The sequence below is a fragment of the Amblyomma americanum genome, chromosome 9 (genome assembly GCF_052857255.1).
Source record: "Amblyomma americanum isolate KBUSLIRL-KWMA chromosome 9, ASM5285725v1, whole genome shotgun sequence".
Classification (NCBI taxonomy): Eukaryota; Metazoa; Arthropoda; class Arachnida; order Ixodida; family Ixodidae; genus Amblyomma; species Amblyomma americanum.
In genome coordinates, this window is record NC_135505.1 from 73756501 (window position 1) to 73778652 (window position 22152).

Consider the following 22152-nt stretch of genomic DNA (forward strand, 5'->3'; position numbering starts at 1 on the left):
AGACATAGTTTATGTTCACTGTTTGCATAGAAAACTACCTTACGAAATAATGAGCGAAAACCTGCTTTCTCTGTTGAGTGCTTCATTGGGCGAGGCACCTCAAATAGTACCAATCCGTGACCAGTAAACATGCTGCTGACACTGGAGATTAGGCAGTCCTGCGGAAACATTCCTCGATCAAAATAACTGCACAGCGGCCATCACTTTTGGCTTGTCACAGCTCTCTACTGGCGACGACTGGACAGTGTCGAGCTGGACAGACCAGAGAAGCAGATTCGTAATCCGTGTTTCACACGTGATGACCTCCCGTCCGCGTCAAACTTAATGATCGAAATGTCAGCGAAGGTTAACTTGGGCGATATTGTGTTTTGTGCGCTATTAGTCTTGGGACGATGGATGTGCGCGTTTATCTGGCATCACTTTTTGCATAACCGGAGCTCAGGCCACGTGCTATAGACTGACAACGCCTAGTGCTCATGTCGCTTGTTGCCTTTTTTTGTCTAGATTCGGTGCTCAAGCGTTAACTCGAAAGGTAAGAGCTAAACTATGCCTCCGAAAGGAACATTTTCGTAGCCCAAATATTCGTCACCGGTTTAATTACAAATATTTACGGCCCTCAGAATGCGGACTCTCAAAACCACTGCCAAGGATTATCAATGGTACTATAACGGAGAAGCGGATGTTTCCATGGGTGGTAAGTGCTTTAGTGAAAGTACGCAAAATCATGAACAATCATTTTGTTTCTTTAACTTCCCTCTTCAAGTGTAAGAAAATCTCGAGCAATCTAACATTTCACCCACCTCGCTACTCATAGAGAAAAATTCCAAGGCGAACAACTATATATAGTATATAAATATACATAACATTGAATGCAGTCTCGCTCGTCTAGGCGGTCTGCTATTCTTCTGAACACAGAACTCGAGGTAGTCGGTGGTCGAGGTTCCGAGGAGGTGTCTGCGTCTGTCTCTATGTGTCTGTCTCCTCTTCCGTCCCGTCCGTCAGCGCTGTTCCGTCGTACCATTCAGGTGGCTGTTTTTATGGCAGTTAACGATAACACATCTGTTCATGTAAATTCCAGCACTACAGGCATAGTAAAGCCTTAATTTTCGGCCTCCCAAAATTTCTGTCCTTTTTAGTTCGGCATTAACAAAAAAATATTGGGCTATTTTAGCCCGGAGAAAGAGTTGTTCTCTCACAGGAAGCTGTGCTCTTGCAGTTGTCTGGCCACGATGGAATTTTATTGTGTCTCTGGCATATATGTTTACATTTTTTAAGACAGAGGTCCAGCTCATTGAAAACGTTTACTGCGTAACAACGGCGGGGATGCTTTATAATACGACCACTGGGCAATTTACTGTATCTTGCACGTTTTGCGATGCAGCTACGCGTGATATTTGCTCGCGTCTAACGAATTGGAACTTCTCTCATTCTTCACAACCAGCGGAACCTGCATTTGTAAAGTTAACATCTAAGGCGTGGCCCTAGCCGACAATAGCACCACACTGCACTTGTTTCATGATTTACATATCGCTCAGGACTCTAGAACTCTAGAAAGAATTATACACTTGCATCATGGCAATACCTTTCAAGCTCATATAAATTCCCGCCCCGGACATGACAGGATCCTCTCTTGATTCGAAAATGTATCGTACCAATGTCTGACTTCGGTGACAAAATAAGCAACGTTAATGATCATAGATTTTTGGAACTGTAGAAGTGAATTACAGGATTAAGGAATGGCATGTTTCACTTCTTTTAGCGGCTACCACTTGTAGTAGTCACTTATTTAGGGTAGCCGTTGTGTGTTCTTCAGTCTCACCAGCCACCGGGTGGTAGGCAGCATGCCCAGCTATATATATATATATATATATATATATATATATATATATATATATATATATATATATATATATATATATATATTGTAGAGCGGTTTATTGGCACGATGGAAGCGCCGGCTACGAAGACCTTGGCACAGGCATTCTACGAGGCAGAGAGCCGCGAGACCAGACACAAGCGGCAGTATTCCATCCTGCACGAGCATCCAACCGGCGGCGCGAGCGCTTCGTCGTCGTTGGCTTCGGGGCTGGTTCATCTTCTTCATTCCAAGTGCCCCGGCGGAAAGAGGGAGCCATCCTGGCGACTCAAGGAGATGAGACTACGAGGGGACTATAATACGGCTTCAAGCAGCTGACGTGAACGACTTCGCGGCCACGGCGGCGATGGTCCGAAGATGGTGTCACCGGTTCGATAATATAGTTGACCGGTGACGTACGCTCCAAGATTCGGTAAGGGCCGATGTGCTTGGCCGAAAATTTGGACGTAGCCGGAACCGAGAGCCACACCAGTGAGCCAGTGGAGAAGTGAACCGCGGGCGTGTCTTGATCGGAAGCATGGGTACGGAGACCTTGACGTTCGGCGGTGAAGGAGCGAGCCAACTGGCGGCACTGCTCAGCATGGCGGGTAATGTCAGAAAGGGAAGCATATTCCGAGCTGTCGGGGTTGTTGGGAAGGACTGTATCCAACATACAAGAAGGTTCACGTCCGAATAAAAGAAAGAATGGGGAAAAGCCGGTGGTTGCTTGAGAGGTGGTGTTATATGCATAGGTGACGAACGGAAGAAGCTGATCCCAATTGGAGCTGTCGGAGTGAATGTACATGGCGATCATGTCTCCAAGAGTACGATTGAAGTGTTTGGTGAGGCCGTTGGTTTGAGGGTGGTAAGCAGTAGTGGTGCGGTGGACTGTGTGGCACGCAGCGAGAACCTCGTGAAGAACTTCAGACAAGAAAACACGGCCGCGGTCACTGAGAAGTTCGCGAGGAGCGCCATGACGCAGGACAAAGTGATGAAGAAGGAAGAAGGCTACATCGCGAGCAGTAGCCGCAGGTAGGGCAGCGGTCTCAGCATACCGAGTGAGGTGGTCCACGGCGACTATGATCCAGCGATTTCCAGCGGTCGTGAAGGGAAGTGGCCCATATAGGTCGATGCCAACACGATCAAAAGGGCGAGCCGGACACGGTATTGGCTGTAACGGGGCAGTCGAAGGGCGAGGTGTCGACATCCGCTGCTGACAGGCCGTGCAGGAGCGAACTTAGCGACAAACGAAGTTGTACATGCCCCCCCCCCCCCCCCCCCGCCAATAGTACATCTGGCGTAGTCGCTCGTACGTTTTCAGCGAGCCAGCGTGAGCGCTCTGAGGATCGGCATGGTGGTGTTCACAAATTTCAATGCGGAGATGTCGGGGAATCACGAGAAGCCACTTGCGGCCATCTGGACGATAGTAGCGCCGGTACAGAAGACCGTCGCGAAGGGCAAAATGGGAAGCCTGGCGACGAAGTGCTCAAGGGAAGGAGGCCGTAGAGAGTGCACGAAGTACGTCGAGCAACGGTGAAATCTATGGATCTTGGCGTTGTTGATGGGGCATATCCATGGTAGTGAGCGCTGCGAGTAGAGATGCAGATATTGGCGAAGAGGGCGCAGGAGAGGACAGTGGGAAACGGGACAAGGCGTCGGCGTCGGAGTGCTTGCGGCCCGATCGGTAAACTACGGTGATATCGAATTCCTGAAGACGGAGGGCCCAGCGGCCTAGGCGCCCTGAGGGATCTTTGAGTGAAGCCAACCAGCACAAAGCATGATGATCGGTGACGACGGTGAACGGATGGCCATATAAGTATAGGCGGAATTTTGTTAGAGCCCACACTACGGCGAGACACTCCTTTTCCGTCACAGTGTAGTTCGACTCAGCCTTGGTGAGGGCACGGCTGGCATACGCAACGACGTATTCAGGAAATTCGGGCTTGCGCTGGGCAAGGACAGCCCCGAGGCCGATTCCGCTTGCGTCGGTGTGCACTTCAGTAGGGGCACTGGGGTCGTAGTGTCGAAGGATAGGTGGTGAGGTGAGAAAACGACGGAGCGCAGCAAAAGCGTCGCCGCAGGCCGAGTCCCACGTAGACAGGTCGGCGGGACCATTAAGAAGTTTTGTCAGGGGCGCGACGATGGAGGCGAAATTGGGAACAAATCGCCGAAAATAGGAGAAGAGATCCACAAATCGGCGCACTTGTTTTGTAGAAGTCGGTTTAGGGAAGTCAGCGACAGCCCGGAGTTTGTCAGGATCGGGCAGGACGCCGTCTTTGGAGACGAGGTGGCCGAGTATTGTGAGCTGCCGGGCAGCAAAGTGACATTTTTTGAGATTAAGTTGAAGGCCAGCATTGGTGAGGCAGCTCAGTATATAGCGCAAGTGCTTGAGATGCGTCGGAAAATCGGCCGAAAACACGACAACATCATCTAAATAGCAGAGACAAACAGTCCACTTCAGGCCGCGCAAGATGTCGTCCATCATTCGTTCAAACGTTGCGGGAGCGTTACAGAGGCCGAATGGCATCACGTTGAACTCATAGAGTCCGTCAGTTGTGACGAACGCCGTTTTAGGACGGTCGGATTCAGTCATCGGGACTTGCCAATAGCCGGAACGGAGATCCAGGGAGGAGAAGAACTCGGCGCCTTGCAAGCAGTCAAGGGCGTCGTCAATACGTGGTAGCGGGTAGACGTCTTTGCGCGTAATTTTGTTGAGCCGGCGATAGTCCACGCAAAATCGTATCGAGCCATCCTTCTTTTTAACCAGGAAGACTGGGGACGACTAAGGACTGGCGGAAGGTTGAATAATGCCGCGTTGTAGCATGTTGTCAACTTTCTCAGTTATGACGCGGCGCTCGGGAGGCGACACACGGTAGGGGCGCTGACGGAGAGGAGCATGGGTTCCGGTGTCAATCTGGTGCTCGACAGTGGTCGCACGGCTTAAAAGAAGTCGACTGGTGGTCAAACGATGAGCGAAACTGGTTGAGCAGGGCAAGGAGCTGCGCGCGGTGAGCAGTGTCGAGAGCGCGGTCAATGCAGCGGTCGAAAATGTCCGATGACAAAGCTGGAGTAGCACCACGTGGGGTGAGGGCAGCGACTTCGGCACTGGAGGAGGTTACATCAGTCTCGAAGGAAGAGATCAAAGCAGCGGTTTCAAAATGGAATGGTTTCATTCCAATATATATATATATATATATATATATATATATATATATATATATATATATATATATCCACCTAGCAACACCTTCCCATCGTGTCAGCCGGCAACTTAATTAGTCGCAAGAGTGAGCTCGGATGAGCATACTGGGACGCAACCAAGCCGGAACAACACAAGTCCCACCGACTGCAGCAACTGTGAACGTAGGGCGTTAGGGCGTTGATGCATGGTTTGACCATGGCACAACTACGCCAATAGAGGTAGGAAGGCTCCCAGGGATCTATGAATACAGAGAATGACCAAGTTCGCATATATGAACATAAAGTATTTATCGCTAACCGAGCAACTGCCACACATGAACATTGGACCTAAACACCGGAACGGAAGTGAGAACCGAACTTCTAGCGCGCCTCTTTCACATTTAGATTAATTATATAAATCGACTTTGATTTACTTTATTTCAATTTTTCCCTTTTTGAAGATGACGAAAGAAACTATGCAGAAACGCAATTTGCGGAAAAAAAGGCAAAAAATAGCCTCTAGGCGATAGAGCAATCATGGCACCTCGAGTTGTGATGTCACAAGTGGTGTTAAAAATTTCCAATTCACAGCCTATAAACATAATGGCCATAGTGGCAGCTTTTTGTGTTTCGGTAATAAGAATAGCAGTAAACTTTAAACCCGTTTAAAGGGCTGGTTGAAAAGTTGAAGGAAATGATAACTGGTTGGTAATTTTCTACTTGGATGTTTTAAACTCCCTTTCACATACAACCTATGTGTGAAGCTGTTAGATTATTGCATCAGATATTCCTTCCTTCGCACAACAGACCGGTCAATTTGCCACTATGCCCGGAGGCATAGTAACTACAGATTTTTTTCTCATAGAGGCAAACCAGCAAAACTTTAGACATGTCTCGTAGAACCGGAAAAATTGAGCTTTAGTTACGCAGGCTTAGCTCAGGTGCATGTAATTAGCTGTTGAAAAGATGCCTTGTTGACACTGAATATTGTGCAATTGCACATTAAAAGCTCACTGCATAACTGCATATCGGTTGCAACATAAACCTCTCTTTCGAATAAAAAAGAGTGCTGACAGTTAGAATGACTCCGGGATGGCTGCGTTCGAGCCGCTTGTTTCCACTATAGGAGCTAACATTTTCTGCAACATTGTTTGAGCCTTCTCTACAACAGCAACAGTGCTTTCACAGATTATAGCTAAATAAAATTAACTGACTTCCTTGAGGAAAGCGCAAAAAGAGGCACGCGACATTTCTACTGCAGCATCTGATGACTAACGATACTTACACCACATTGCGCTCTAAAAAGATTATTTCATCTTCGTCAGTTTTCTCTTAAAATATTTGCGCAACACATTCTGCACAGTGAACAGCTATAGAGCAATTTCCTCCTTATACGCTCTATTCCAGGTACAGTTGGAGCTAAAGGTTTCTGGCCAGGAAGTAGCCACTTGCAGTGGTAGCATTATAACAAGAAGAGTTGTGATGACGGCGGCACATTGTATTGATGTACCGTAAGTGTCCGGCGTTTTAATCACGTGGTGTAAAGTTCTCCGTTCTTTCGTCTATTAAAGCCACTGTTAATACCTGTGACAATACTAATTAAGAAAAACAGTAGAAGCAACGATGGAAAATCGAGTAAAGTAGAAATAAACCTAAAGCAAAAAATAAATTACTGACTGCAGTGCAACCCAGCTGTAAGGCTGAGGAAGAAGAAAAACTTATCTGCCTAGAGAAAGAAAAAAAAAAGGGAGGGGGGTGATAAAGCAGCCGTGTACCTACTAGCCCTACCGCTAGTAGCTACTAGCAGCCTCTACCGCGTTGTGTTAGGCAGCGATTATCAGTAGAACGTAGTTAAGGCAGCACTGTACCCGGATATTTTGTTCGATACTGTGTCATACATGTAAGGCTATCGGCGAAGATAGCGACTAAGTGAAACATATAAAAAATATGTGTTCTATACCACAGAAACGCGCTTTTAAGAGGTAACTGCACCACTCTTCAAGATGTCCGCGATATTCAAGTATACATATCTGTACAGGCTGTAGGTAAAGCAGGCACAGTATTTTAAGCGTCACCATAGAGCAGGAATAAATATTAGATCTCTACTCACAGCACCCGAGGAGTGGTGAGAATATGAGCTTGACGTCAGGACAAATTTAAAATTTCTTCTGCTGTCAACCACATGCTGCCGTGCTTCATAGGATGCTGCCCAACAGGACTCAGCGGACTTTGCCTTCTGTGGCGTTGATTTTGTTTTCCAAAGCAAGCGTTTGTACGATGTAAATGTACCGATACCGTCGATTGCGTAATCATGTGCCCCTCACCCCCCTCCCCCTCTTGGCGCTGTGGGGAACGTTTAAGAACATCGTGGTTTTTATCGATAACTAGGTCACATTTGTAAATTCTAGCTCTAAACGATTTCGCATGCCTTATCTGCAAGTTTCACACATTCGACCCCTTTAAGCTCGTCGATTTATAAACAAATATGCAGTTGCCCGCCCTCGTCGTCCCGTATCTGCCCGTCTCTTTTCTTTGCATTACCGTCTTCTTCAGATTTTTCAATAATATGAACCATAGCATTGTCTTAAGCTTGTATATAAAAAAGCATAAATAGTCGCCTTTAAAAATGTCTTTTAAAGTATCGCATGCTGTCGTCAAGCTATAGGCATCATTAAAGGACAGAGATATAAAGCTTAAAGCCAGCATGTTCCCACCAACATATTGTGCACCATTTTGTTTACTTCTAGCAACAATCATTTTAGCTATGCTAATTTTCAACACCATTGCCCACTTTTTAGAAAACCAGACGAGATGGAGAAAATATACGTCCGCTTTAACACCAGTGAGCTCTACAGAGGGCCTCGTGTCAATGTAGAGCATGGGGTCATTCATCCAGCCTACGATAATCTCGGTGTTGCGAATGACATCGCTTTGTTAAAGGTGAGTGCTCGCAACTGATATTCTGCTCTACAGCAAAGTAGACTTATACGGAGGAAACAGGTTTTTTTGGTGAGACCAGACAGGATTGTGGTCATGGCTGATATACCGGGAGTTTTTTTACCTGTTAACAGATCGCTATTTTAAACTCTGCAAGAGATGCATCGGTGCGGTCTGTACAGGTGATTTGTACAGCAAGGCGTGCACTATACACGTGATAGAGAGAGATGATGTCTGGACGGTGCGAAAGGAACAAGGACAAGAGAGGCACAAGAACACTACAGGACAGGCGCCTGTCCTGTTGTGTTCTTGTACCTCTCCCGTCTTTGTTCCTTTTCCGCCGTCCTGACATCATCTACAGCTGTGAACAAACTAACCCAAACCAAAGTACTTCTTACGTGATAGAGCTCAATATAGAAACTATACGTGGTAGAGCTCAATATAGAAACTATTAATTAACTAAACTCCGCTAATCGACCTTTTTATTTTGATTTCATATTCACACATCACAATCAGAAATTGAAGGCAGTCAGCAAGAAAGCTTAGTCCACTCTTTTAAATTTACTTTCTCATCAATGTGATTCGAATTATTTAGCATAAAAAATATTACCGTTTTAGCTCGCAAAGTTTTTTTCCGCAATACACGATGTTAAAATGACATCGCTTGGCGTAGTATTACTGTAAAAGCACGTTAAATGATTCTACGGTATGAAGTAGACAGTTTCTGTAGTAGCTGTATTGGAATGCGAGCGACGCCATTTTAAAGTTGTGCATTGCGGCAAGCTACGTTTTGTATTTAAAAATGCGTGTTTTTTATGCTAAGTTTATTGAAATGCTTCACAGAATTAAAAAAAAAATTATAACTGGATCCATCTTCTCTGGACATCTTGACGTTGACGGCCATAAATTTCTTACTTTACTTCCCTTCACTTACTTAACCTACTTTTAGTTAACTTACCAAAATTAATAAGTTGTTTAGTTAATTTTATTTGATCATTAATAACTGAGGGCTATCACGTGCAAAATATCCACCTTGCTGAACAATCCACGCACAGAGACTAGACCTAGGTATCTCTGCTAGGGCTTAAAATAACGACCTGTATACTCGTAAAAAAATGCACGTGGTATATATTTTATGAACTAGTGAACAGCAATTAAGCAATGCTCCAAAGTATTAAGTTGTTATAAAGATTAAAAAAGAAGCAAATACGTGAAGGATATGTTAATTGGCACATGACGTACGGTCTCTACATGAGAGCTCGATTTATGCATATTTGTCGCATCCTCCAAATACATTATTAAAATTAGCAGCTCCCATCTTCGGCTATTTTAAGCTAACGAAGCTAACCTCTGGCTGGTCATAAATATGCATTTCCGCAGAAATACGCCCACAAGGCCCTTTCACAACAACACCAATGGTTACGCACTAGTTGTGTTTACGCAAATAGGACGCAAATCGCGTAGTTCAGCGAGCGTTTCTCATAAAACGAGATGCCTCAGATATTCACAAAATGGAAGCAAGCAAAGAATGTAAGCTCAAGACAGCTGGTTATATATTTTGAAAATAAATTTATCATGTACGGCGTTCTTTTTAAAGTCCAGTTAGAGCGTTTGAACTATGTTCCTTCCTTTTCAGTTGGAGGAACCACTTTCACACTTCGACGATTATGTAAGGCCAGTATGTCTTCCTTCACACAACGTGGAGTTCCACAAAAAGCGCCTTCTTGTGGCCGGATACGGTGACACCTTTCCCAGTAAGGAAACCTGTGCTTCAACTCAATTAAATTAGACAAAAACGTGTGTAATCATCGAGTGTAATCGAAAGAGATATTCTCAACCACGGATTTTGTGTACAAGTATCCCTCAAAAGTTTTTCTCTTTTTTTCGAAGACGGAACTCACTCAGAAAAGCTGCGCTACTATGTGGCGACAGGGCTCTCAGAAAAGCCGTGTTTAGCTACTCTGCCCAAAGCCCGCCGCCAGAGAACAAATCCTTCAACAGTTATGTGCATAGCAGACAAGCACCAGACTGTATGGACCGTAAGTTCAGTCGCAGCATATGCAAGTTTTTATTCTCTATTCTCTCTTTTCATGGTGTTAGAGTTTACAAGTTGTCAGCATCATGTACATCATGTATACATGAGCATGTACACCCCATGCGCCATAATAAAGCAGAAAGTCATCTGAAAGAGTACTAAGTTCTGGTACAACAAGGTGAAAAATTGAAAAGTGAAAGTTGGTTTTTGAGGAAAGGAAATGGCAGAGTATCTGTCGCACATATCTGCGGACACCTGAACCACTCCGTGAGAGAAACCGTAAAGGAGGAACTGAGAGATGAAAGGAAGGGAGACGTGCCGCAGTGAAGGGCTTCGGAATAATTTCGACCACTTGGGGATCTTTAACGTGCACTGCCATCGTACAACACACCGGCGCCGTTGCGTTTTGCCTCCATCGAAACGCTGCCGCTGCGGTCGGGTTCGAACCCGGGTACTCCGGATAAGTAGCTGAGCGCCCTAACCACTGAGCCACCCCGGCGGGTGTGTTTTTTGTTAAAAACAACCCAATTCCTCATTCTCAGTCTATTTCATTATGCACATCCTACGAACGTCATAGCTACTATTATCATACGTAACCTGAGTAAGCTAACTGAAGGAGGGAGGCCACTCCCATATCTGTTCAATTAGCACTGTTCAGTGCAAGATGCGGCCGTTCTATCTCTGCCTACTTCTTAATCTTGTCCGTCTACCTATCTTTCTGCCGCCCACTGCTTCGCTTACGTTATCTTCGGATCAAGTACGCAACCGTCAATGACCATCGGTTATCTTGCATTCAGATTATATGCCAGCGCAGGCCCGTTTCTTATTGATTTCGACTACGACAATCAAGACTACCATAGTGGCGGCTTTTTAAACTAATACGCTCAAACATAGAGAAGCGTCTAGTAGTCATCTAAGTAGTCAGATCTAAAAGACGGCATTCCTGGTGCGAAGGTGAACCTCTTAAATGGTTCTTCTTGAACAAACTTCGCAGGGTTCATGCGGCTTAAATACAGTATACGGCGCGCACGCATCCGGTATTTAATTGGTCATATTTTCAGGCTTTCCGGAATGCCTAGGTGTTCGTATAGCGAGAAAATGCAGACACTCTGGTAAACCCAAAGTGTGCCCATGGATTAGATGGGGACAATATTTCGGGTGAGGACAAAGCACGACAGCAGACAGCATGGGTGAACGTTCAAGTGCGGATACATTACCGCTTTGTAGGTGTATATAAATCACAGTTTGTTGAAGGTTAAAAACGAGAGAAGACAGGATTATATCTTCAATGCACGGATTTGAGTGCATGGGAAATTTTTGTGGGGGCAAGAAAAAGAGAAACCAGCCGCCGCGGTGGCTAAGAGGTTATGGCACTCGGCTGCTGCCACAAAAAAAACGAGGATTTGACCCAGGCTGCGGCGGTCGAATTTCGATAGAGGCGAAATTGTTTAGGCCCGCGCACTAGGTTTTCAGTACGCGTTAAAGAAACAGGGGTGGTCGGAAATTCCGGAGCCCTTCACTACGGCACTCCTCATAGCCTTAGTTGCTTTTGGACGTTAAGCCCCCATGAACAAAACCAAATAAAAAAATTGACGAAAGATAGGCGCCTGTGAGCAGTCTTTACATCAGTTTCATTAAGCGATTTTTTAATGACTTGCATAGTTCTCAGTATATCTCAATATTTCAGGAACTTTCTTTTAAAGCCTCAGTCTTAGCCAGGATTAGACGTTAAAAAACGTTTTTGATGAAAAAAATCGAACCATAGTTTAATAATAAGGTGTTTTTGTAAATATACTCTTTAATTGTGATGTTGACTTGAGCCATAATTTATGCATTTGTTACCTGGTGCAAAGCAACAATTTCTAATGAATTAGATTACATATTCACTTTCGAAGTGGAAATTTTGAAAATAAAATTCAGGAACGGTTTCAAGGCGGTGCAATGTGATTTTAACAACGGAAACAGTGTAAAGGCGGCAAATATGCAAATATATTTTTATTCAAAGTTATCTCTTCTAAAATTGAACAGATAATTCATGTTTTCAAAATGCCAATTGTGAAAAACATGCTCTTCCACAAGCGGCTTCGTATTCTGTATTACGACGCTTACTGGCGTTATAAACTTTAGTGTTTTCTTATTGAACGGGTTGGTGGTCCTTTGTGGCAGTCAAGCTTTGTATCAGCAATTTGAAAATTCACTCAGCTCACTGTCCTTGGCCGCGCCTACAATGAGCACAATGGGTACTGCACGCAGGTGAGATTGCCTTGGTGTTATGGTAGCGTGAAAGTAAAAGCAGTTAAAAATAAATTCGCCTGTAATTATTGAAGGGGTGGAAAATTGGTTTCAGTGCACAGTTACGAGGATTCAGACCCCTTTATTCGTTTTTTCTAATCCGATGGCGGTGATGTACAAGCGCTGTCCTGCCCATTTGGTTCGGCAAAAGATAGAAAGTTTATCTTACAGCGTGAAGTACTAAAATCGCTGCCATAGAAAAAATGCAGTTCCTGCCATTCGTACCATTCAAACCAAGTAAACGTACCGGTAAAACAATATAGTCCCCGCTGTCCACCAGTAGGAGTATCTATGAGCATAGCCGGTTTCTTAGCAGTGCATGTGATCATATTCGATCCAAGCGCTTTCCCTGGAACCTTTTTGAAAATGATCTGCGTCCATTAAGAATACCGAACAAAGGCTAGTAAAGTTGGTGCTAGCCTCTTAGTCGAACGAAGAAACCAAAACTGGTGTTCAACCACTGAGAAGTTTGGGCCCGAATCAGCGGAATAACTCATTCTGGGAAACGCCTTTTACTGGTAAATTAGAAGTAAGAGCTCCTCCCTAGCAGCTGAGTGTTAATATCATAAAGCTTTGATTGGTCTCGCTTGGGGTCGCATTGCGTGTTCAGCGTAGAGGTATGTTACGACGTATCTGACATGTGCTGTTTTTTTTCTGAGATGTAATATTAAAAATCCATTAATAAAAAAATTCTACATGCTTCTTTCCGCTCACTGATTTCAAAGATAAGCTGTAGTTTTGCAGTACTTTTTTTTCCATACAGTGCGTGTTGTTCATTGCGTGGTCTGATGTCATATTTCCAGGGCGACTCTGGAGCCCCCATCACCGATGTGCGGAAAGACGGCAGGGCTGTACAACTGGGTATAGTTTCATACGGACTTGACAGCACAGCACCTTATACTCCAAGAATAAATACGCGCGTATCGGCATTTTTCTCATGGATAAGCGATGAAGTTCGCGAAATCGACAAGTGGAAACGAGTGGTTTCTGGTGATTAGGGAAACTGTGCTACTCATTAGTAGCACAAAAATTATTTTTCAACTCATCGCTCTATTTGTGCCGCAATTTCAAACCTTTGTTGAAAATAAATAAGTGAACGGATACGTTTCATTCATTGCGCATATTTTTACGCTATTGGAAAGCGCTCTAAAGTGACCATGCAGGCGATCACAACACAATTTGAAGACTTGTGAAGATCCCCTACATGCATTTTCACACGGAAAAAGCTTACGCAAGTGCGCAATTTCCGCTGCATGTGAACACTGGAAGCATTATAAGAAGGAAATATTAACATCAACAAAAAAAATTTGTCTCTAAATAATGTAGTAATCCTCCACGTTCCATAACTAATTTTTCTCCCTTAGGGACAATAAGGACAGGTGATGCGCACCTCATAAGATCTCTCAGATGATTATTGTTGGTTCGGTACTACGCCACATTAATAGATTCGTCTAAACATCTGACACAATAACTCGCTACAGACATCTAGACAACAACAACCTATTCTCAGCAACGCTCACCCTTTTGATTGGATTTCCAGTATCTCCACTCAACATTCACAGTTCGTTTCCTTTAACAATGCCAAATCCTCTGTCATGGATGTAACTTTTGGAGTCTCCCAAGATTCTGTTATCAGCCAGCTGCTTTTTTGCGTCATACAAACGACCTTGCATGCAACATCACATCCCAGATTACCCTCCGCAACCATGATTGCATCCTGTATTGTCCCATTATTAACCGGCAAGACCACAGTTTAGTAATGACCCTTAAACTGGTCATTACCAAACAGACTTTCTCATTTTGAATACCTTGAAGTATCATTTGGAAATAACATATCATGACCAGAATACATCTATTCAATGCTCGGTACAGCCTTGAAAAAAACTTGAGTGTGTACTTCACACGTTTTCTCATGCCCCTAAAGAAACAAAACTTGTAAAGGTTGCAGCCCGTTCTCTTCTTGAATTACCGTCTGTGGCATGGAGCCCAAACTCAACAACTGCAATCAGGACACTTAATGCTACGCAGAAGCAAGCAGTTGGTTTGATTTTTTTTGCCATCTGTTCGTAATTTTTCTTCCTCTTCCGAAATTTATCAGTAAATTTAACTCCTCTCTCAGAACGTTGCTGCACTGATTCGTTAAAGTTTAGCATTGCATTATTAAATCTCATTATGGCCTCTCGCAAAAGACTAACCTCACATTCGCCCAACTAATCTCATGAAGAAGATACCACCAGATTAACCTGCCCCTTTCGTCGCGCAGTCAAACGTATTAAAGTACAGTTTTTTTCTCGAACAATATCTGATTGGAACTCGCTTTATTGCAGCAGCCGTGCGCTTCCATTGAATAAGTTTTTTACCGCGCTGAGGCTGTCTAGTGTAATGTGTGAATTTATGCATGTTTGTTTTGTTGTTGGATGCGTTCCGAATTTGCGTGTTTATATTTTATTCGTGTTGGCTTATAGGTGACTGGCTCCTTATACTTGTATACTCACGCATGCCATAGCCCTTAAAAAACTGGGCTGCACTGTGTATAAATAAACAATAAATAATGTGATTTCAAAATTTGGGCTCTCAACCGCTCATATTACAGTGCGTCCTTACATGCCAATACACTCAGTATCATACGCGGCAAAGAGAAGAAACGCGCTTCGGCGTTATGATCTTTCCTCGCCTTTACTAGCTAGAACAGGGAGCTCTGCTGGCTTTCTACGCACGCACAAATGGGGAACTTACTTGCAGAAATGTGATAAATAGCTCTCTATAAGATATGCATATCAAGAGAGGGGTTTCATCGGCGAAGCGGCCTCCTTAATATCATTTACGCGACTGTATGTTACTGTGATCTAAATTCTACACCGTAGGCTATCTCTCCGCTTACAGCATCGGGAACATTTTTGAATATTGTCACGTAGTGGTGACGGCAGTCGAAGCAGCGATGAAGACGGACGGAAGGGTCTTCTAAAAGAACTGTTTATTGGGCTGACTTGCACCCAAAATGGACTGAATCACTCGGCGGCGGCGAAGCGACAAGCGTGCTCGGAGGTCGTCGAACAGAATGCCGGCCGCTGTCGGCCGTGCTCAATTTAAAGCTGATAGCGAACTTTCGAGATAAAGAGCGCAAAGTTATTAGAACATTCCGGAACAAGGTAGAATCCGCTCTGCCTGGCTGCGATCAATCGAGATAAATCTAGTCGCGTCTTGCGTAGCAAACACAGCGATAAAGTGATGTGGCGGCAGATTTGAAAAACGAACACACTGCAAATATTCGCGGCATTACTCCCCTCTCGAAGAAGCATCGACCCGATGCATTAAAACAAATAACGCGACTAGTTAGGAAAAAAAACGGATCTTGCGAAAATAGAGCATAGAAATGCAGCGGCCTTTAGCGCGCATAATACGGCTTCAGACGGACTACATGGACAACTTCTGGTCATAAGCGGCGTCGCTGGGATGCAGTCATTGCGTCAGGGATGACTTCCTAATCCAGTTCACCCAGCCGACAAAGAACCTTGTACGGGCCGAAATAGCGGCGCAAAAGCTTTTCACTCAATTAACGGCGGTGAATGGGCGTCCGCACCCAGACTTGGTCTCCTGGCTTGTATTCCGCATTGCGTCTTCGTAGGTTGTAGCGTCTGGCGTCGGACCGCTGCTGATCTTTGATCCGTAATCGGGCAAGCCTTCGAGCTTCTTCTGCGCGTTGAAGGTAGGCGGCAACGTCGACGTTCTCTTCTTCTGTAACGTTGGGCAGCATGGCGTCTAGCGTGGTCGTGGCATCCCTGCCATGGACGAGCCTAAAAGGCGTCATCTGGGTGGTCTCCTGCACTGCGGTGTTGTAGGCGAAGACGACGTACGGCAGGATGACATCCAAGGTTTTATGTTCGGCATCGACATACATAGCGAGCATATCGGCGATGGTTTTGTTCAGGCGCTCGGTCAGTCCGTTGGTCTGCGGATGGTATGCAGTTGTCCTCCGGTGGCTGGTTTGGCTGTAGCGCAGGATGGCTCGCGTGAGTTCCGCCGTAAATGCTGTTCCTCTGTCCGTGATGAGCACATCGGGGACGCCGTGTCGAAGAAAAACGCACTCCACGAAAAATTTGGCGACTTCTGCTGTTGTTTCGTTTGGTAGGGCTTTCGCCTCGGCGTAGCGGTTCAGGTAGTCGGTTGCTATGATGATCCACTTATTTCCAGACGTTGACGTTGGAAAAGGGCCAAGCAAGGCCATGCCAATCTGTTGAAACGGCCTTGAGGGAGGTTCAATGGGGTTCAGAAATCCTGCTGGTCGTGTGGGAGGAGTCTTTCGTCGCTGACAATCTCGGCATGTTGTCACATAGTGTGCGACATCGGCAGACAGTCGGGGCCAGTAATACTTGTGTGAATGCGGCGGAGGGTGCGAGTAAACCCGAGATGTCCATCTGTCGGCTCGTCGTGTGAAGCCTGCAGAACTTCTTCGCGGAGACAAGTAGGTACAACAAGGAGGTAGGCTGTTTTGTTCGCTGTGAAGTTCTTCACAAGGACCTCATTCTGCACACAGAAGGAAGACAGTCCTCACTCGAATGAAGCGGGGGGTGATGAAACAGACACTAGGGCCCACAAAAGGGCACAAAGACCCTAACCGCACAGAAAGTATTAGGAGTGTCTTAGTCTGTTGGATGAAAATGAAAGCAGCTGGGAGATCACAAAAGACCAGTTGAGTACATGTCCTCCAAATAAAAGTGATCATGCGTCCTTTGAATAAAGTGTTTGAGGTTTTAACTCAGGAAGCACTGATGCGTACGCTTGCAAAAATACCGGAAGAAAAAACTGCAATCAGTGGTTCAGGATATTTGGAGAAATTTGCATGTTTTAGAACCAGTCGCCGCTAAAAAGGATGCATGGTGTGAGGGAAAACAAAACTTTTAAGCAAGAAGAAAATGAAAAAAAAACTATGTTTTGGATGCAACATCTTTGGCTATTGCAGGCTTCCTGGTCAGCTTTTTGTGTGTGTGTGTGTGTGTGTGTGTGTGTGTGTGTGTGCGCGTGTGTGCGTGTGTGTGTGCGTGCGTGCGTGCGTGTGTGTGTTTGTGTGTGTGTGTGTGTGTGTGTGTGTGTGTGTGTTTGCGTGTGTGCGTGCGTGTGTGCGTGCGTGTGTGTGCGTGTGTGTGCGTGTGTGCGTGTGTGTGTGTGTGTGTGTGTGTGTGTGTGTGTGTTGTGTGTGTGTGTGTGTGTGTGTGTGTGTGTGTGTGTGTGTGTGTGTGTGTGTGTGTGTGTGTGTGTGTGTGTGTGTGTGTGTGTGTGTGTGTGTGTGTGTTGCACTACCGATGATAGATTCGGTTTATTTGGACAGAATTTCTTGAAATGCTCGGTCACTTAGAAATTTATGAAGTGCTCCAAATTTTTAGAGCATTTCGCTGCTAGTTTCACACTTCACATGCAACGTATCCTTGCGACGTCGACTTTTAAATTTTGCTATATTCATATATGATAATTTTCTCTACAGCGGTAAAAAGAGCTTTCTGTGCTTAGTATGTATAATTAAAATTCTACTCAGTGGTTGCTGACAACAGAATGATATCAGAAGGCTTTATTTTTTATATAAATGCAGAAAAAATGCAAGCCAACAAAACCCGATACTTCCTCACGAAGGCGATGAACAAGGAGAACTGCAAAGCTAATTTCAGGACGTCAAATTTTAGGTCACTTCCAAAGAATCCGGTCTTTTGCACTAATAATCCCCGTTCAACGGCATTTAAGATATGTACACGTTCCCTCACGTCGGTGCGAGGGCATGAATATTTGTGTTGCATGCGCAGTCAATTTTCTTTTTTTTAGGGGGGGGGGAGGAAATCGGTGGGTGCACTAGGCATGTGCGTCCAGACTTCTGGATTATATTCCTAAAATTGTTACAGCACAAAATTACGAACATAAGTGAAAGACTTGCTTCGTGGCCGAATGCGTCTCGGGCGAAAGCCGGTGTTGAAGTGTCAGTCACAGGCACTTAGCGGAACACAACTGATTTTGAATTTTAACCAGGAGCAGGTCAGCATTGCCTTCTGCATCGAGTGGCATCAAGGTCACTTGCCCAAACTGTTGTGATATCATCAAACACAGTGGTTCTTAAAATCAAAAATTACTGCTTGTAAGTGCCGCGGGTGATAGGTTTGCCGGTAGGCCGTGAAGACAGGGTGCACTCAACGGCTGGCGTCGATCGAGGCTGAAACTGGCTGAACAAAATTATTGCAGCTTAATAATTATTTCAGTGCTGTTGTTGTATAAGTTATCTTTCATGAATTTAGGTCCGTAGGCCTTTCCAAGAAAAAATGCAGACTCCGAAAAACTTTGTGCCTGTAGACCTTAAACACGAAATCCTTTTCCCCAAATGTTGACAATATATGTCGAACGTCATTCTGAAGCAGGTGCACGGTTGACTCAAAATGGAAGGCGAAATTTCCACAGGTTAAACGCTAAACTCTATTTACTGAACTCGCCTACACATAAAATACGAAGGTATTTTATTTCTGCTTTTCACTGTTACCCTTTACAGAGTTTAGAATTGTCGATAAAATGTGGTGAAACACTATTTCTTGATTTGATTGTAGTAAGGATTGTTTATAAAACGTCATGACATGACTCCTCGACATAGGTTCTGCAAAATCGAAAATGTACTTGTAAGAAAGGCCAAGCAAACGCTAAACAATGAAGTTTCTGACATTGTTTCTGACAACAATTAACGATGGTAAAGAAAGAAATGGAGAAGAGAGCTTACACACGTTGGTTATAACAAAGAAGATCATGATCGATTCATGTAGATAGGCCAACTGCGAACTAAATGTGGTAGCCATTAGGCTTTGCCTTCGGTTGGGGATTCAGATCCAGTGTTGATGGTGGCAGTTGTTCGCATAGCGATAATGCGTATATGCGGAACTGGAACTGATCATCGTCTCCATTCATAGATGGACTCTTTCTACCAATCTTAGCGCAGCGGTGAAGGGATGTGCAATTGCCCTTCTGTGGCAGGTGTTTAACCTCGGTGGGATTTGGTTTGCTTGGGTTGAATTGAGTTGCGACTGAGGTTGGCCTTCCAGAGAAGCCTTTCAGTATTAAATTAAATTAGCTGCCACTTGACACGGTGGGCAGGTTGACACACACACACACACACACACACACACACACACACACACACACACACACACACACACACACACACACACACACACACACACACACACACACACACACACACACACACACACACACACACACACACACACACACACACACACACACACACACACACACACACACGCACACGCACACACGCACGCACGCACGCGCACGCGAACACAGAGAGAGAGAGGGAGAGAGAGCGAACTATACTCTTCGTTAAAGCAATTTTTTTTATTCTACTTGACGTTTAGTTCGAAGGACCGATCGAACAGTCTAGTCAAATAAAAGTATTTCCTTAAAGATGCGTATACTTCGCTATCTACTTTTTTAAGCACTCAAGAACATCATGATCGCGCAGACCTACATACCTGGGTACATTGCGCACCAGCCGGTGCGCAACCTGCCGTTTTCAGACAGACTAGGAGACAAACAAACACAAAACCGTTAAATGCTTGGAGTTTTCACTAAAAGCGCTAGCGTGGTGAAAGAGAGCTGAACTTGTATTACTGCGTGCTCAGTATAGGTAAATCTTCTTTCGGCCAACAGCAGCGGTGAGAGTGAGTGCTTGTGTCCGTGCGCGCGCACAAGTGTGCCAAGTTTCTCATCCAATTGCCCCTGTGGGATATTTCACTGTCGTGGCGTCTCCGTGCCTCCTCTGGGCATCTTGCAGTATACCGGTACCTTTTGCATGTTTGAATGACTCGCCCTCCAAACGCTGAACTCCTCCCTACACCCACACACTCTTACACCCTGCAGTAAGCTTTCCCATCACGAAGAAGGCGCAGCAAAGAAACGAAAAAGTGTCGGTGAGGCCAAATTCAGAGGTGAAATGTGAAGGCGGTCAATGTTAAAGCATACAATCAATACCGAAGCCGTATTCTCTCAGCTGTGTAGTTTATGTTGTCCATCATCGCCGTTCTGTCATCTATAATACGTCACGCTTATGCTCACAGATTTAAGCGGTCGTGGAAAGGGACCAAGATATTGTGAAGTTGGCGAACGGACACCACCACTGGCTCCATCTTGCAGAGAACGGCAGTGAGCGTCAGCTCCTGTCACCTGCTGTTGATAGAGCGCTGAGCTGTACTTCACCCTTGGCCGCGGCAAAAACGGAGAGGCCTGGACTGCCAACCACCCAGTGACCCACGATGACAGAGGACAAAGATGAGGCAAATTGGATAGGAAAAATGCTGCAGGCAGCGTTGCCAAGGAATGCAGAGATGCGAGTTCGGTACGAGCAGCGTCTTCTTTGGACGTTCGATGGGCGAGGGTGTAATTCACTCAAGCGAGTTCAGTGCATCTAAACTGGAACAGGTGGCTGAGCAGGAAATTTAGAGGCTAATGATATCTTTCCCAAGTTTGGCTGTAAGGCTAAGTTTCCTGCTCAGCCACCTGTTCCAGTTTAAAGCACTGAACTCGTTTGAGTGAATTACACCCTCGCCCAACGAACGTCCAAACAAGAGGACGCTGCTCGTACCGAACTAGCATCTCTGCATTCCTTGGCAACGCTGCCTGCAGCATTTTCACTATCCATTTTGCCTCATCTTTGTCCTCTCTAATCGTGGGTCACTGGGTGGTATGAATTGGACTTCGTAGAGAGTGAAGGTATTAAAAACATTTAAAACCGCTCAGGCCTCAATACCCTATTTTTGGCCAGCAGATTTTGGAAGAAAGTTTTTTCATAGTTGCAATGTTCCCGGAACAGGCCAGTGCGCCGTTCTTCTCCAAGAACACAGCGGTATCTACCATTCCATACCGCATGCTAGCAGACAATATTTTCAGCGGGGAACACCCTTTTCCGCAAAGGAACAAGATTTTTTGGCACTCGTTTCGTCGGTAGGCAATTTTCCCATTTCCTTCTATGCTGCACCTTTACTATTCAAACAGACAACCAACTACTTCTGTACTTGACTCAGGCGATGCATTTAAATAAAAACATGCTGTGATGAAGTTTAATGTTGCGTTATTGTTTCTAGTTTGAACACATCAAAGGCTTTATTAATCTGTCTCCCCCAAATTCATTTGCCTGGCGGCGTTGCTTTCTTCTAGTTTGTCAGCAAACGTTGCTTCTGTCGGTGCACATTTTTGTGAGAGACTCAGAACAGCAAGTTTTCACTGATGTGTGACGCTGTTGAACAACTAGTGCTTGGGCGCTTGATCCCTAGTTTTTTCTCCGAGAAAAAACTTGTTTAAGGGGGTATATTTGAGAATAATTAAAGCCCCCTGCGTCCAAGGTCCTCAGCTAGACAATGAAGGAAAAGTTGAAAACTCGCCGCGCGCGGGCTCGAACGGCACGACAAAAAGGCACTCGGGGCCATGACCTAGTGAACTAGACACCTGCACATATGACTGGTTCCTGTGGTACTGCGTGCGCCAACTTGCGTTAACTTTTTGGATGTTGAGGGCGCTCGGTTGTCCTGTTCCTCTGTAACGATCGTCATCATCGTCTGCTATCGGGCATGCAATTTTAGAACGTGGTTTGCAGAGCATGGGCTTGGACAAATGATTTGTCTGCTTTCACTGCCTCCAGGTGCGTTTATCCTGTCTGATTATTTTGAAATCTAGTAATTAATCATGCAAATATGACATTTTAATAATATATGCGCGAGACTTCCTGGTATCTTTTCTGTTCAATTGATGAATGATGAATACTTAAAACGTAGACAAATGACTTAAAACGTAGACAAATTGCATCCATGAAGAAATA

At 45.0% G+C, this 22152-nt stretch overlaps 1 protein-coding gene and 1 long non-coding RNA gene across 2 annotated transcripts; both read left to right on the forward strand.

The window, feature by feature from the left end:
• Window positions 1-510: 510 nt before the first annotated feature.
• LOC144103428 (trypsin Tyr p 3.0101-like) lies at window positions 511-8821 on the forward strand. Its single transcript, XM_077636148.1, has 4 exons — window positions 511-694; window positions 6443-6546; window positions 7834-7975; window positions 8816-8821. The coding sequence occupies exons 1-4, from the start codon at window positions 680-682 to the stop codon at window positions 8819-8821; spliced, it is 267 nt and encodes an 88-aa protein (XP_077492274.1). The 5' UTR covers window positions 511-679.
• A 791-nt stretch (window positions 8822-9612) lies between these two features.
• Window positions 9613-13413, forward strand: LOC144104963 (uncharacterized). The gene is made up of 3 exons (XR_013308669.1): window positions 9613-9726; window positions 9863-10011; window positions 13103-13413. It is a non-coding gene; the product is annotated as an uncharacterized LOC144104963 (long non-coding RNA).
• Window positions 13414-22152: the final 8739 nt, after the last annotated feature.